Source organism: Microcaecilia unicolor, chromosome 3 (assembly GCF_901765095.1).
Source record: "Microcaecilia unicolor chromosome 3, aMicUni1.1, whole genome shotgun sequence".
NCBI classification, from domain to species: domain Eukaryota; kingdom Metazoa; phylum Chordata; class Amphibia; order Gymnophiona; family Siphonopidae; genus Microcaecilia; species Microcaecilia unicolor.
The window spans coordinates 461,749,668-461,764,740 of record NC_044033.1 but is presented as its reverse complement, the minus strand read 5'-3'; the positions used below and the strand labels follow the sequence as shown (position 1 = coordinate 461,764,740).

Genomic DNA, 15,073 nt, shown 5'->3' with positions numbered 1-15,073 from the left:
AGGCAATCACACCTAAGCATAGTCTAAATACCATGTGTAAATCTACACATGGTATTTAGAATATGCTTAGATATGGTTCATGCGTCTAAGTCTACGTGCATCCATTTACGCCAGCGAAAAGCTGGTGTATATCCCTGCACATACATTTACGCGTACTGGGTCATATTTTATAACAATGCGCATAGATTTTGGAATGCCCACGAAATGCCTATTTCCATGCCCCTAAGCCATGCCCCTTTTTGCCTGCGCATGTTAGAATTTACGCACAGTACATTACAGAATACACTTAGCAATGTACATGCATAAATTCTCATTTTTGCCAATTAGTGCTCGTTATTGCTTGTTAAGACCTGCTAACTACACTTAGCAGCTTGTTAAAAAATTAATCTACATGCATAGTTATAGAATACGCCTAGATTTAAACATAGAATCACGTGTAACTCTAGGCACACTATATAGAACCTGGGGGATAGTGCTTGCAAATTTTGTACCTGCTGTTTGTGCAAGACCAGTTTGCACAGATAATAGGGATATGTGTTCATTAACATTGAAGATATGCAAATGTATTTGTTGCATAAACTAATGAATTAACATATTATATTAGGGCACATATTAAAAAGTTCTACTGAACATTATTAAAATGAAAGTGTGAAATGAACTGAGAAAAGTCTAAATGTTGAGGGAAAAAAGCTCAAATGAACTGAAAGTGAACCAAAATATTTTGCCTTATGCACATCCCTACCAGGTGAATTGCTATTTACTTGAGTTAATGACTTTAAACATTTTCCTTTGCCTATACACTTTCAATGCACCTCTTGTAGATCTTATCTTTATATACAAACCTTAATGCAGTAACTGTTGGGAGCATTGCTAGCATCTGCATGTAGTTACGACAGAGGAAAAATCTGTACTGTACATTGAGGGGGTCTTTTACTAAATCTTAGATCGAGTTATCTGCAGCAGGGAGCATTTTATTCCTCGAAAAGATATCACAGATGCACTTACCTCCTCCTACTGAGGTGACATTAAGTGATCTGAGCTAAAGTGGCCTCTGTGCACAGGAAAGACACTGCTTGGTAGCTGAAATTGTGTGGCTCTTTTGTTCCAGCTTGACTGTTACAAAAGGGTGCTTCAGTTTAAATTCTGTTCTGAAATTTTCATACTGCTGTGTTGTGCTAAGGGTGAGATGTGATACGATTGTACCTGGCACTGAGAAAGGATTGTCTTTAAGGGAAGAGGCTCCTTCTTGGGATGTCGGAAATACATGGGAGCAAGTTTTTGAGCACATGTGTGATTTTGCAGTAGTGCACAACAGAGAGCTAAGCCATTCTGAACTATGCATTTATGGATTTTTGTGCTTGGTTTGAGCATTACAGCCTGAACAGTTTTCTTGCCTGTTTCCTTTTCATTCTGGTTTCCTAGAAAGATAGCTGACTGTGCCTAAGTCTATGCTGTACAGACAGCAGCATTTTCTGAAATACTGCCTGCCTATGGAAAGAGTGGTAATGCCTATGTACACATCACATAAAAATACATGTAGACTATGGCTCAAATTCTATATATGTTGCCTTAAAAAACCGAGCACAAAGCGCTATTATATAAATGGTGCTCTGAGTTGGGTAACACCAGGATCCACGCCTCAGCTCTAGGTGCGATGATTTATACCAACTCATACCTGCTGTAAATCCCTGTGCCCAAATTAGCCATGGATTGGGTGTATTTTATAACACTGTGCTCAAATCCTTGGAATGCCCATGACCTGCCCATCTCCTTTCTATAACCATGCCCCTTTTTGGATCCATGCACAAGAATTTACGCACACATCTTTATAGAATATGCCTACCAAGATGCATGTGTATTCTATAAATTAGAGCTGATAGATTATTAGCACCCAATTATCTTCACTAATTGGTTCATTATTTAATTAAATTGTGCGTGCAGATTTGGTGTAAACTAAAATTTGTATGCACAGTTTATTGCGCCATATATAGAATCCAGGGGTTTCTGTGTTATACTTTTTACATGCTATCATGATTGCACAATGTTATAAAGGCCTCTTTCCATATGTACAACAAACTTGACATATGAAAAAACTTTATAAAATTGTACCCTAGAACTCTAATATATAGTGATATATTACCTGTAGGTATAGTTGCTAAAGTATGCAAAAATACCATAGCTTAAGTGACAGAAACATTTGTGTGGAATTAAGAGGAATTACTTACCTGTGTTACCTGAGTATCCCAGGGTAGTAAAATCCATGGCAATTTTGCTTGCCCACTTCTTGCAGTCTGTAGGAATGTATGGTGGCAGGCCTAGTCCCATAGCTTATTCTATCAACAAGTATTGGACTTTGTTATATCTTAATATCTGCTTTAAAGTATTTCAATGCATATTGTGTGCCTGCTAATTCACATTAACACCTCACTGTGGCTCAAGAAATAGTTCTCTTAGAACATCATTTTAATTCTTTAGGACCGGATATTCAAAGGGATTTAACTGGGCAGGGAAGACTCCTTCTCAGTTAAACCCCACTGAGCTGGCCAGCCGCCGATATTCAGCAGCACTGAACCAGGTATGGCCACTGAATATCACTGTTAACCTGCCAATTCCTTATTGACTAGGGGCCCTGTTTACTAAGCCGCATTGCAGGTGTGCAAACATTTTAGCGTGCGCTAATGATGGAGACACCCATAGGAATAATAGGTGTCTCTATCATTAGCGTGTACTAAGTTTTAGCACGCGCTAAAATGTTTGTGCGCCTACAGTGCGACAATAAACAGGGCCTTAGGTTAGGGGTGGTTTGAGGCTGGAGTTTGGAAAGAGCCACAACTTAACCAGTTTGCAGTGATATTTGGTCTGCTAATCTGCTAAGTAAGCGCATAAAGTTAGGGCAGCCTTTGTGCAGTCCTAACTTTGTGCATTGAGAGGCTGTTTTACAAAGGTGCGATAGGGCTACCATGCGGGTAGTGTGTGCCAAATTGGCCCTACCGCTGGGGTAGCACAGGATCCTGGAGGTAGTTCTGACATTGGCACTTGCAGTTTCCCGCAGTAGAAAATAATTTTCTACTGTGGGAGGCGTTCCCAGTGGTAATCGGCAGTGTGACCACATTGCCACTTACTGCACAATTACCATGGGATTAGCACATGAGCCGTTACTGCCAAGTAAATAGGAGGCGATAAGGGCTCACGCAGTAAATGGCCAGGCTCTAATTTGGAACTTGGCGCTTGGCCATTAATGCTGTAAATAGAAGGCAGAGGTTCTGACTGTTTTTGAAGATTGAAGCTAAGTAGCTTTATTTTTTACTGTAAATAGAATTTTGGCATTTATGCAGATGCGCTAAGAGGTGAACTGAACGCGTGGGAAAATCACATGCTAAAAGTAGCACAGGCCACTTTTTAGTGTGTCTTTTTAAAAGGACCCCTGAGTTAACTGGGCACCGGTCTGAATATCAGCCAGTGCCTGGTTTAACTCCCACATACTCAGTGCACATACTCAGATATTCAATGCTAGGAGCCTCCCATGCCCCTGCATTAAATATCCACGGCTGTGAGCGGCATCTAAACCACAAGCCGCTGTTCGCTGTGGGCTGAATATTGGCTTCTTAGTCTTGAAGTATTGTAGAACACTTTATTTCATGATAGCTTCAATTGAACTGGATGTTTTGTTATCTTGCAGGGTGAAAGTGGACCTCCAGGTCAACAAGGAGAAAAAGGCCCATCAGGGATGCCTGTATGTTTGTATACTTATATATGTCCAGTTATTCCACTCTATGTGAATTGTCACTGAGAGCTGTGAATTAATCTAATCAAAGTGGAACAGTTCCCTTTCTACATTAGCTAATTCTTTTTCTTGTTTCTGCCACTGGAAGCCTAATTTTGAAATGATATCCAGTGTAACAGCTATTCTCCGAGGACAAGCAGGCTGCTGGTTCTCACATGTGGGTCGCCGTCTACGGCGGCCCAGGAAACGGCAAATTTTTTCACAGCAAAATTTAAAAAGTTTTGCCAGAGCCTTCTGGCGCGTGGACCACGTGCACCGCGCATGTGCGGATGACTTCCCACCCATCGTGTGAGCGTTCCCGCTCAGGTTTTTTTTGTCCGCAGTGAGGTGAAGAGTTTTTTCCTTGTTCGCTTCGCTGGCCCAGGAAGAGAGTCATGACAATTCTTTTGAAATTTCTTCTTTTCTTTTATTGTTATTCGTTCTTTAAAAACCCAGTATTTTTTCTTAGTTTTTCACTTTCTAAGTTTTCTTTCTTTTCGATGCGGCCGGCCTTTTCCTCTTTTGTGCCTTTTACTTTTTTGGCATGATCGCGTCATTTAATTTCGCCAAAGCCGTTTTTCCTTCCATGTCATTGAAGACACCCAGCAGCTTCAAACATTGTACTCAGTGCAACCGGACCATCTCGGGTACCGATACCCATGCTTGGTGTATCCAGTGCCTTGGGCCCGACAATAGCCCAGCCGCTTGCAGTCTGTGTCTTCGCATGAAGAAACAGACCCAAGCATCTCGAAAAGCCCAATGAGAGAAGGTTTTTGGGGCTCGGTCCGGTCCTTCGACATCGACATTGGTACCGAGGTCGGTGGCATTGAGATGGAGGGACGCATCGACGTCGAGATCGAAGGTAATGGCTGCGGAACGACCAACTCATGCTGGGAGCAGTGAGGCATTGAGTGGGTCTCCACCTGTCTCGAGGCCTACTGTTATGCACGCCCCCCGGGACTGACCTTCGTTAGACCCGGCCCCGAGGAGACATGAGGATTCCGCGAGGATCACTCTCCCTCTATTCAGGAGGTGCCGATGTGTCTGTCTAGCAGCCTGGTACCTGCTCCTGAGCCTCGACAGACTCTGCCACCGGCTCCTTTACCGACCCCGCAACCTTGTCCGAAGGCAGCTCTCGATGAGTGCATCCAGGCCCTGCTTCCAGAGCTTCTGAAAGGGTTGCTACGCCAGTCTGCTTCAGTGTTGGGGGTGCTTGCGCCTTCCGTACCATCTGCTGCAGTGGCAACTGGCCCTTCGCCTGTGGTGAGGTCCCTGACCTTGGTGCTGCCTGCAGCATCGGTGTTGGCTGCCACCCAGGCCGACTCCCCTTCGACGTCGGTGGAGGAAGCTTCATGGCCAGGGGTACGTTCGACACTTTTGATGTAGCATCCAGGCTCAGTCCCAGGGTATAGTGATGCGCAGACTCTCATGGCTGCGTGTCTCTGACCTGGATCATTCTGTCCAGCAGTGGATGGCGGATGTTCCTTGCTGGGGGGATAACCTTTTTGGTGAGAAAGTAGAGGATCTGGTTGACCAGCTCAAGAAGCACAATGATGCTATGGATTCTCTCTCCAGCCAGGCGTCTTCTGCTACTACCTATTCCTATGCTAGGCGTAGGTACACTCCTGCTTCTCGGCAGCCTACCCAGGCTCAGTCCCATTGTGCTCGTTCTTGTCAACAGCGTGCACCTAAGGCCACTGTGGCTCCCCAGCAAAAGCAAGGGATGGGCTTTTGACTGGCTCCAGTTCAGCATAGCCTCAGTAAATGTGTCCGCACCGGACGACTTGCTGGTTGGGGAGAAGTTAATGTTTTTTCACCAAAGTTGGCCTCTTATAATCTCCGACCGGTGGGTTCTTCAAATTGTCCAGTTAGGATACACCGTCAATCTGGAATCCAAGCCTCCAACTTGCCCACTGGTAGCTCAGTCCTACAGCTCTCAACACAAGCAGGTACTTGCAGAGAAACTCTCCGCCCTTCTACAGGCCCAAGCAATCAAACCCATTCCACCAGGGGAAGAAGGGCTGGGATTCTATTCCATGTACTTCCTTGTGCAAAAGAAAACAGGGGAGATACATCCCATCCTAGACCTAAGGGCCCTGAACAAATTTCTTGGCAGAGAAAAGTTCAGGATGGTTTCCCTAGGCATCCTTCTTCCCATGAATCCGGAAAACGATTGGCTATGCTCTCTGGACTTAAAGGATGCTTACACACACATCTCGATACTTCCAGGATGCTTACACACACATCTCGATACTTCCAGGCGACCCTCAGGGGGAGGAATGCTGGCTTCAGCCTAACCCCTGGTAAGCCTTTCCTCAGCTGAGAGGTGCCCAGCTCTACCACCGGCTGTCGTTCAGGTGCTGTGGAGGACTTGCAGCTCATCTGCATATCCTTACAGCCTTCTCCGGGGTGACACCCAGGTCCACTCCGATCCACTCAGGGCCTCCGCTCTAGGTGCCCAGCGCTCCCACCAGGTGCTGTGGAGGACTTGCAGCCCTTCTGCATTTCCTCACAGCTGTATCTGGGGTGACTCCAGGTCCACCCCGATCTTCCCAGGGCCCTCACTCCCAGTGCACAGAGTTTCCAGGTGCTTTTTGGCTAGGATCAGGCGACCCTCAGGGGGAGGAATGCTGGCTTCGGCCTAACCCCTGGTAAGCCTTTCCTCAGCTGAGAGGTGCCAAGCTCTACCACCGGCTGCCTTTCAGGTGCTGTGGAGGACTTGCAGCTCATCTGCATATCCTTACAGCCTTCTCCGGGGTGACACCCAGGCCCACTCCGATCCACTTAGGGCCTCCGCTTTAGCTGCCGCGCGCCGGGCATTTTTCTCTTTACATCTAATCTTCTTCCCAGTTGCTAAAGTACCTCAGTCATTTATGGCCCCTATTCACATTCTCTTCCTAGTCCTGTCCCTTCCTAATCTTTTCCCTCACCCCCTACCTCTCTCTGCTACAGGAACTCACTGCCCATCCATCGACTTCATCACCTCACCTTCTCTCCTACCCTCTTTCTCCCTCTTGGCTTTTAATCTCCGTCTCTTTCTTCCCTCCATTTTGCCTTCCCCATTCCACCTAAATACCTCTCGCCTTCGACGCCTTCGTGGCCACACCTCCTTCTCTCCTCCGCTCTCTTTTACTCCTTCTCTTACTCTCAGCTGGCGACATCAATCCCAATCCTGGCCCTCCTCACCAACTATTATCCCAACTCTACAGATCTCACCGCGACCTCTCTAACCTCATCTCTATTCCTCTACTCCCCTCCTCTTCTCTGCCCTTCTCTTGCGCCCTATGGAATGCCCGCTCTATCTGTAACAAACTCCCCTATATCCAGGACCTCTTTATCTCGCGTCACCTCCATCTGCTCGCCGTAACAGAAGCCTGGCTCTGCCCTGATGACTCTGCTTCAGTCGCAGCCCTCTGCCATGGCGGTTATCTTTTTTCACATACTCCTCGCCCTGCTGGTCGCGGGGGCGGTGTTGGACTACTTCTCTTTCCCTCCTCCAGATTTCAACCCCTTCTTCCACCTCAATCTCACTGTTTTTCCTCCTTTGAAGTCCACTCTATCCGCCTTTTCTCTCCTCTGCCTCTTCGAATAGCGGTCATTTATCGTCCCCCTGATAAGTCCCTTTCATCCTTTCTCAGTGACTTTGATGCCTGGCTTGCCTTCTTCCATGATCCTTCCTCCCCCTCTCTCATCCTTGGTGACTTTAATATTCCTGCTAATGATCCTTCCAACTCTTATATTTCCAAGTTACTTGCTTTAACATCCTCCTTCAATCTCCAACTATGCTCCACCTCCCCCACTCATCAAAATGGTCACTGTCTTGATCTCATCTTCTCCTCCAACTGTTCACCCTCTAGTTTTCTTGCCTCTGATCTTCCCCTCTCTGATCACCATCTTATAACTTTCACACTTAAATCTCCTCCCTCCCAGTCCCGTCCTATCTTATCTAATTTATCTAGGAATCTTCATGATATTGACCCTTCATCTCTATCCTCCCATGTTTCAAACCTCCTGTCTACTGTGGCACCATCCACATCTGTCAAAAAGGCTATTTCTTCTTACAACAATACTCTATCCTCTGCCTTAGACACACTTGCACCTTTGATGACCCGCCCTATAAGGCGTACAAAACCCCAACCTTGGCTGACTTCTAATATCCGCTACCTACGTTCCTGTACCCGCTCCGCCGAATGCCTCTGGTGGAAATCTCGGGCCCTTGCTGATTTCTTACACTTTAAGTTCATGCTGACCTCCTTCCAATCTGCTCTTTTACGCGCCAAACAGGATTATTATATCCAACTGACCAACTCTCTTGTCTCTAACCCTCGACTTCTCTTCACCACATTGAACTCTCTCCTCAAGGTGCCCTCTCCCCCAACTCCCCCTTCATTATCTCCTCAGACCCTTGCTGAATTCTTTCACGACAAGGTTCAAAGATAAACCTTGAATTCTCTACCTCACCACCTCTCCCTCCACTAGTCCATTCCCCTCTCTCTCCTTCCCCTCATTCCTTTTCCTCCTTTCCTGAAGTTACTATAGAGGAAACTACACGTCTTCTTTCTTCCTCAAAATGTACCACCTGTTCCTCTGATCCCATTCCCACCCACCTTCTTAATGCCATCTCTCCTGCTCTTATTCCTTTTATCTGTCACATTCTCAACCTCTCACTTTCAACTGCGACTGTCCCTGCTGCCTTTAAACATGCTGTGGTCACACCTCTCCTTAAGAAGCCTTCACTCGACCCTACTTGTCTTACCGACCCATCTCCCTCCTTCCTTTTCTCTCCAAATTACTTGAGCGTGCTGTTCACCGCCGCTGCCTTGATTTTCTCTCCTCACATGCTATTCTTGACCCACTACAATCTGGTTTTCGACCTCTCCACTCAACCGAAACTGCGCTTACTAAAGTCTCCAATGACCTATTACTGGCTAAATCCAGAGGTCAATATTCCATCCTCATTCTTCTTGATCTTTCCGCTGCTTTTGACACTGTCAATCACAGCATACTTCTCAATACCCTGTCCTCACTTGGATTCCAGGGCTGTGTCCTTTCCTGGTTCTCTTCCTACCTCTCCCTCCGCACCTTTAGTGTTCACTCTGGTGGCTCCTCTTCTACTTCTATCCCTCCCGCTGTTGGCATACCTCAGGGTTCTGTTCTTGGTCCCCTCCTCTTTTCTATCTACACTTCTTCCCTTGGTTCATTAATCTCATCCCATGGCTTTTCCTACCATCTCTATGCTGATGACTCCCAAATCTACCTTTCTACCCCTGATATCTCACCTTGCATCCAAACCAAAGTTTCAGCGTGCTTGTCTGACATTGCTGTCTGGATGTCTCAACGCCACCTGAAATTAAACATGACCAAAACTGAGCTTCTCATTTTCCCCCCAAACCCACCTCCCCACTCCCCCTGTTTTCTATTTCTGTTGATGGCTCTCTCATTCTCCCTGTCTCCTCAGCTCGAAACCTTGGGGTCATCTTTGACTCTTCTCTCTCCCTCTACTACTACTACTACTTAACATTTCTAGAGCACTACTAGGGTTATGCAGCGCTGTACAAATTAATAACTAAGTACGGTCCCTGCTCAGAAGAGCTTACAATCTAAAGGACGAAATGTCAAGTTGGGGTAGTCTAGATTTCCTGAATAGAGGTGTCCTTCTCTGCTCATATCCAGCAGACCGCCAAGACCTGTCGTTTCTTTCTTTACAACATCCATAAAATCCGCCCCTTTCTTTCCGAGCACTCTACCAAAACCCTCATCCACACTCTTGTCACCTCTCGTTTAGACTACTGCAATCTGCTTCTTGCTGGCCTCCCACTTAGTCACCTCTCCCCTCTCCAATCGGTTCAAAACTCTGCTGCCCGTCTCATCTTCCGCCAGGGTCGCTTTACTCATACTACCCCTCTTCTCAAGTCGCTTCACTATCCGTTTTCGCTTCCTGTTCAAACTTCTTCTACTAACCTATAAATGTACTCACTCTGCTGCTCCCCAGTATCTCTCCACACTCGTCCTTCCCTACACCCTTTCCCGTGCACTCCGCTCCATGGATAAATCCTTCTTATCTGTTCCCTTCTCCACTACTGCCAACTCCAGACTTCGCGCCTTCTGTCTCGCTGCACCCTACGCCTGGAATAAACTTCCTGAGCCCATACGTCTTGCCCCATCCTTGGCCACCTTTAAATCTAGACTGAAAGCCCACCTCTTTAACATTGTTTTTGACTCGTAACCACTTGTAACCACTCGTTTCCACCTACCCTCCTCTCCTCCTTCCTGTACACATTAATTGATTTCATTTGCTCACTTTATTTTTTGTCTATTAGATTGTAAGCTCTTTGAGCAGGGACTGTCTTTCTTTTATGTTTGTGCAGCGCTGCGTATGCCTTGTAGCACTATAGAAATGCTAAATAGTAGTAATAGTAGCAGCTCACAGGAAGTATCTTCGATTTCGGCTGGGAACACAGCACTTTCAGTACTGTGTACTGCCTTTTGGCCTGGCGTCTGTGCCAAGAGTATTTACCAAATGCCTAGCTGTAGTCACAGTGTCGCTACTCAGACTGGGAATGCATGTGTTTCCTTATCTCAGTGATTGGCTGGTGAAGAGCACCTCGAAGGAGGGTGCTCTGGAGTCCATTTGAATGACTATTCGGGTGCTAGAGCTACATCATAAATTATCCCAAGTCCCATCTTACCCCAGTCCAAAAATTGGAATTCATTGGAGCCCTGTTGAACACTCAGACAGCTCGAGCTTATCTTCCCGAGACAAGGGCGGAAACCTTCTGTCCCTGGTGTCCATGGTTCGAGCGTCTCAGCAGGTCATGGCTGGGCAGATGTTGAGACATCCGGGGCACATGGTCTCCACAGTTCATGTCACTCCCATGGCAAGTCTACATATGAGATCAGCTGAATGGAACCTAGCTTCCCACTGGTTTCAAGCTGCGGGGGATCTAGAGGATGTAATCTAACTGTCCACCGACTTTCACAGTTCTCTTCAGTGGTGGCCGATTCAATTCAATTTGACCATGGGGCAACCATTCAAAGTTCCTCAGCCACGAAAAGTGCTGATGACGGATGCAGCTTTTCTGGGTGGGGAGCTCATGTAGATGGGCTCTACACTCAGGGAGCCTGGTCCTTTCAGGAAAGAGGTGTGCAGATCAACCTCCTGGAATTAAGAGCGATCTGGAACACTCTAAAGGCTTTCAGAGATCGGCTGTACAACCAAGTGATCTTAATTCAGACGGACAATCAGGTTGCCATGTTTACACCAACAAGTAGGGGGACACCGGATCTCACCCTCTGTGTCAGGAAGCCGTCCAGATGTGGCTTTGGGCTTGTCGTCATGGCATGTTTCTCCAAGCCACTTATCTGGCAGGCGTGAACAACAGTCTGGCCGATAGGTTGAGCAAGATTATGCAACCTCACGAGTGGTCACTGAACATGGGCATAGTCTGCAAGATCTTCCGAGAAGTGTTACTTTTTCAAATGGAGGAGGTTTGCCATCTGGTGTGACAGCAAGGCCCTAGATCCTGTTTCTTGTCCTACACAGACCTTGCTTGAATAACTTCTACATTTGTCAGAGTCTGGTCTTAAGTCCAACTCCATAAGCGTTCACCTTAGTGCGATTAGTGCTTATCATCACCGTGTAGAGGGTAAGCCTATCTCTGGACAGCCTTTAGTTGTTCGCTTCATGAAAGGTTTGCTTTTGTCAACGCCCCCTGTCAAACCTCCACCAGTGTCATGGGATCTCAACGTCATTCTCACCCAGCTGATGAAAGCTCCTTTTGAGCCACTGAATTCCTGCCATCTGAAATACTTGAGCTGGAAGGTCGTTTTCTTGATGGCTGTTACTTCAGCTCATAAAGTCAGTGAGCTTCAGGCCTTGGTAGTGCATGCACCTTATATCAAGTTCCATCACAACCGAGTAGTCCTCCTCACGCACCCTAAGTTCCTGCCAAAGGTGGTGTCGGTGTTCCATCTGAACCAGTCAATTGTCTTGCCAACATTCTTTCCCTGTCTTCATACCCACCCTGGCGAAAGCAGTTTGCACACCTTGGACTGCAAGAGAGCATTGGCCTTTTACGTGGAGCAGACAAAGCCCTTTAGACAGTCCGCCCAGTTGTTTGTTTCTTTTGATCCCGGAGTTGTCATAGGAAAACGCACAATCTCTAGTTGGCTAGCAGATTGCATATCCTTCACTTACACCCAAGTTGGGCTGACTCTGGAGGGCCATGTCACTGCTCATAATGTTAGAGCCATGGCTGCGTCAGAGGCTCACTTAAAGTCAGCCTCCATTGAGGAGATTTGCAAGGCTGCAATGTGGTCATCAGTCCACACATTCACATCTCACTACTGCCTCCAGCAGGATACCCGACGCGACAGTCAGTTTGGGCAGTCGGTGCTACAGAATCTGTATGGGGTTTAGAATCCAACTCCACCCTCCTAGACCCATTTTTGTTCTGTTCCAGGCCACACTCTCAGTTAGTTGTTTATGGTTTTAGGTCAATGTATGTTATGTCCTCGCCGTTGCGAGGCCCAATCGACCAATGTTTATTGTTTTGAGTGAGCCTGGTTACTAGGGATACCCCACATGTGAGAACAAGCAGCCTGCATGTCCTCGGAGAAAGCGAAGATACATACCTGTAGCAGATATTCTCCGAGGATAGCAGGCTGATTGTTCTCACAAACCTGCCCACCTCCCCTTTGGAGTTGTTGTTTGTTTATTATTTGCTTTTTGTCAAACTGAGCGTGAATGCTCATGTGATGGGCGGTTCGTGTGCCAGAAGGCTCTGGCAAAACCTTTTACATTTTGCTGTGGAAAAATTTGCTGTTTCCTGGGCTGTCGTGGCTGCCGACCCACATGTGAGAACAATCAGCCTGCTGTCCTCGGAGAATACCTGCTACAGGTATGTATCTTTGCTTTATGCTGCACATCTGACAATACCACCATATAAAACCATATTACAGAGAACTATGAAATAAACTGGTCAAGCTTAAGTGATTTTTAAAAATATGATAACTGAATTAAATTAATTTACATCAGCCTTATATCGGCCTTCTTCAACCTTTCCATGGACACATTTATTTATCCCATTACTTCCCAGTTTCTCCTTGCACTTTTTGTGGAGTAAGGAACATGCTTAAGTACTTTTCACTGTAGGAGGCTTCTGCTGACTTTTGTTTCCAAATGCGGAAAAAACAGTTTTGATGACTTATTAAGAAAGCTGAATATTCTTTTTTCCTCCTCACTGTTGTTTCCAAGTGGTAATTAGCCAAGTTTCCACTAGAAGAGATGTACTTCTGGTATATAGATTCATAATATGACTTAATTTGATGGTGTTCCCCAATTGAATAACCTTTCTTCTTTTTGCTCTGCTTGGGATTGCTCAAATTGTGATCTGGAGGCTCTATGTACTAACCTATTTATCCCACAGACACAGAATAAAACAGCCTTTATGAATCAGGTATAAACTCCCCTAGAATAACAAGTCCAGTGCAAATAAACTTGTTTTTCAACAGGGTTTATTTTAATTTCTGCTATAAATTAGCACAGATAAATTATGTACTGATCAGCACAACATAGTGAGCCTAATCCTTTCAAATTTGGACTTAATAAAATTATGGCCAAAAAATATTTGTAGAATAAGATGATTTACTAAGGCACCCTTTTACTAAAGGGTTGCCCTGTAGCAACCTGGAACTACCGTCAGCCCAATGCGGATGCTAGCGGTAGTTCCACCACCAGGCACACCAATTCTAGTGCTAGCGGAAATGTTGAAAAATATTTCCACAGGTGGTTACCTGGCAGTAATCAGGCAGTGTCACTTGATGCCTGGTTACCGCTGGGTTAGCTTGGGAGCCCTCACCGCCACCTCAATGGATGGCAGTAAGTGCTCTCCTCCAAAATGGCCGTGCAGCAAGTGTGAACATACCACATGGCCATTTCATTTTTGGTTATTTTCAGCCGCTGAGGTTAAAGGTGCCCAGTCATGCTGCAGAAATGGCCACCACTATTAGTGCAGGTGCCCTACTACTGCAGCTTAGTAAAAGGGTCCCTAACACCTTTCTATGTATGGGACAAGATGCTTAGAAACTGATTTTCAAATGATTTGCCCAGTTTAAATCCAGTTTTAGCTATGAAAACTTTATTTGAAAAACTTACTTTGGACACATTCTCAGGCAATACCATTTTGAACCAAGCAGATTTTTTTCAAATATAGGGGCCCTTTTATTAAAGTGAGATCAAATCTGGGCTTAATGTAATGCAGAATTTTACCGTACACAGATTTAATGCAACACCTTTTGGAGGTGTTCTGTCATTACATGTTGTGTGTTAATGTTACCATTAGCATGTGGTACCTGCAGGGCATTATTATGGGATCACTTACCACTAAATGCACCCATGTTAACTCTGTGCTAACTAGTTAGAGCACTAACTAGCTGGCTAAAACCTCCACACCCACTCTCCACCCATGCCATGCCCCCTCAGAGAAAATTTCAGAAAAATACATTAACACTCAGTAGTGTGCAAACTAGTGGAGTGCAGAGGAGAGGAGGAGTAGCCTAATGGTTAGTGCAGTGCCCTGATAACCTGGGGAACTGGGTTCCATTCCCACTGTAGCTCCTTATGACTGTGGGCAAGTCACTTAACCCTCCATTGCCCCAGTATAAAATAAGTACCTGTATATAATATATAAACTGCCTTGATTGTAACCTACAGAAAGGTGGTATATCAAATCCCATCCCCTTTCCCAAAATACCACACAATCTGCTAACATATTTATGCTATAGCCTGTAATTGCCCACTAACCATGCTTAATGTACTTTAATAAAAGAGCCCCTTAGCTGGTTAATGTAGTAGTCAATGTTTACATAAGAACATAAGAGCAGCCGTACTGGGTCAGACCAATGGTTTATCTAGCCCAGTATCCTGTTTCCAACAGTGGCCAAGCCAGGTCACAAGTCTGTTTCAATAGCAGATTATGGACTTTTCCTCTAGGAAATTGTCCAAACCTTTTTAAAACCCAGATACGCTAACTGCTGTTACCATATCCTCTGGCAAAGAGTTCCAGAGCTTAACTATTTGTTGAGTGAAAAAATATTTCCTCATTTCCATATAACTTCCTTGAATGTTTCCTAGTCTTTGTACTTTTGGAATGAGTAAAAAAATTGATTTATTTCTACTCGTTCATCTCTTTTCCAAGCTGATGAGCCCTAACCTTTTTAGCCTTTGCTCATATGAGAGGAGTTCCATCCCCTTTATCATTTTGATAACTCGTCTTTGAACCTTTTCTAATTCCTCATTTTGCATAAGTT

The 15,073-nt window shown here is 45.6% G+C and overlaps 1 protein-coding gene across 2 annotated transcripts in view; it reads left to right on the top strand.

Moving 5' to 3' along the window:
• The window catches only part of COL21A1 (collagen type XXI alpha 1 chain), a 353,696-nt gene that overhangs the window by 209,186 nt on the left and 129,437 nt on the right, over positions 1-15,073 (top strand). For both annotated transcript variants that reach the window (XM_030198983.1, XM_030198984.1), the window contains exon 19: positions 3,680-3,733. In XM_030198983.1, coding sequence (XP_030054843.1) covers positions 3,680-3,733 — 54 coding nt within the window. The remainder of the gene's footprint in view (positions 1-3,679; positions 3,734-15,073) is intronic.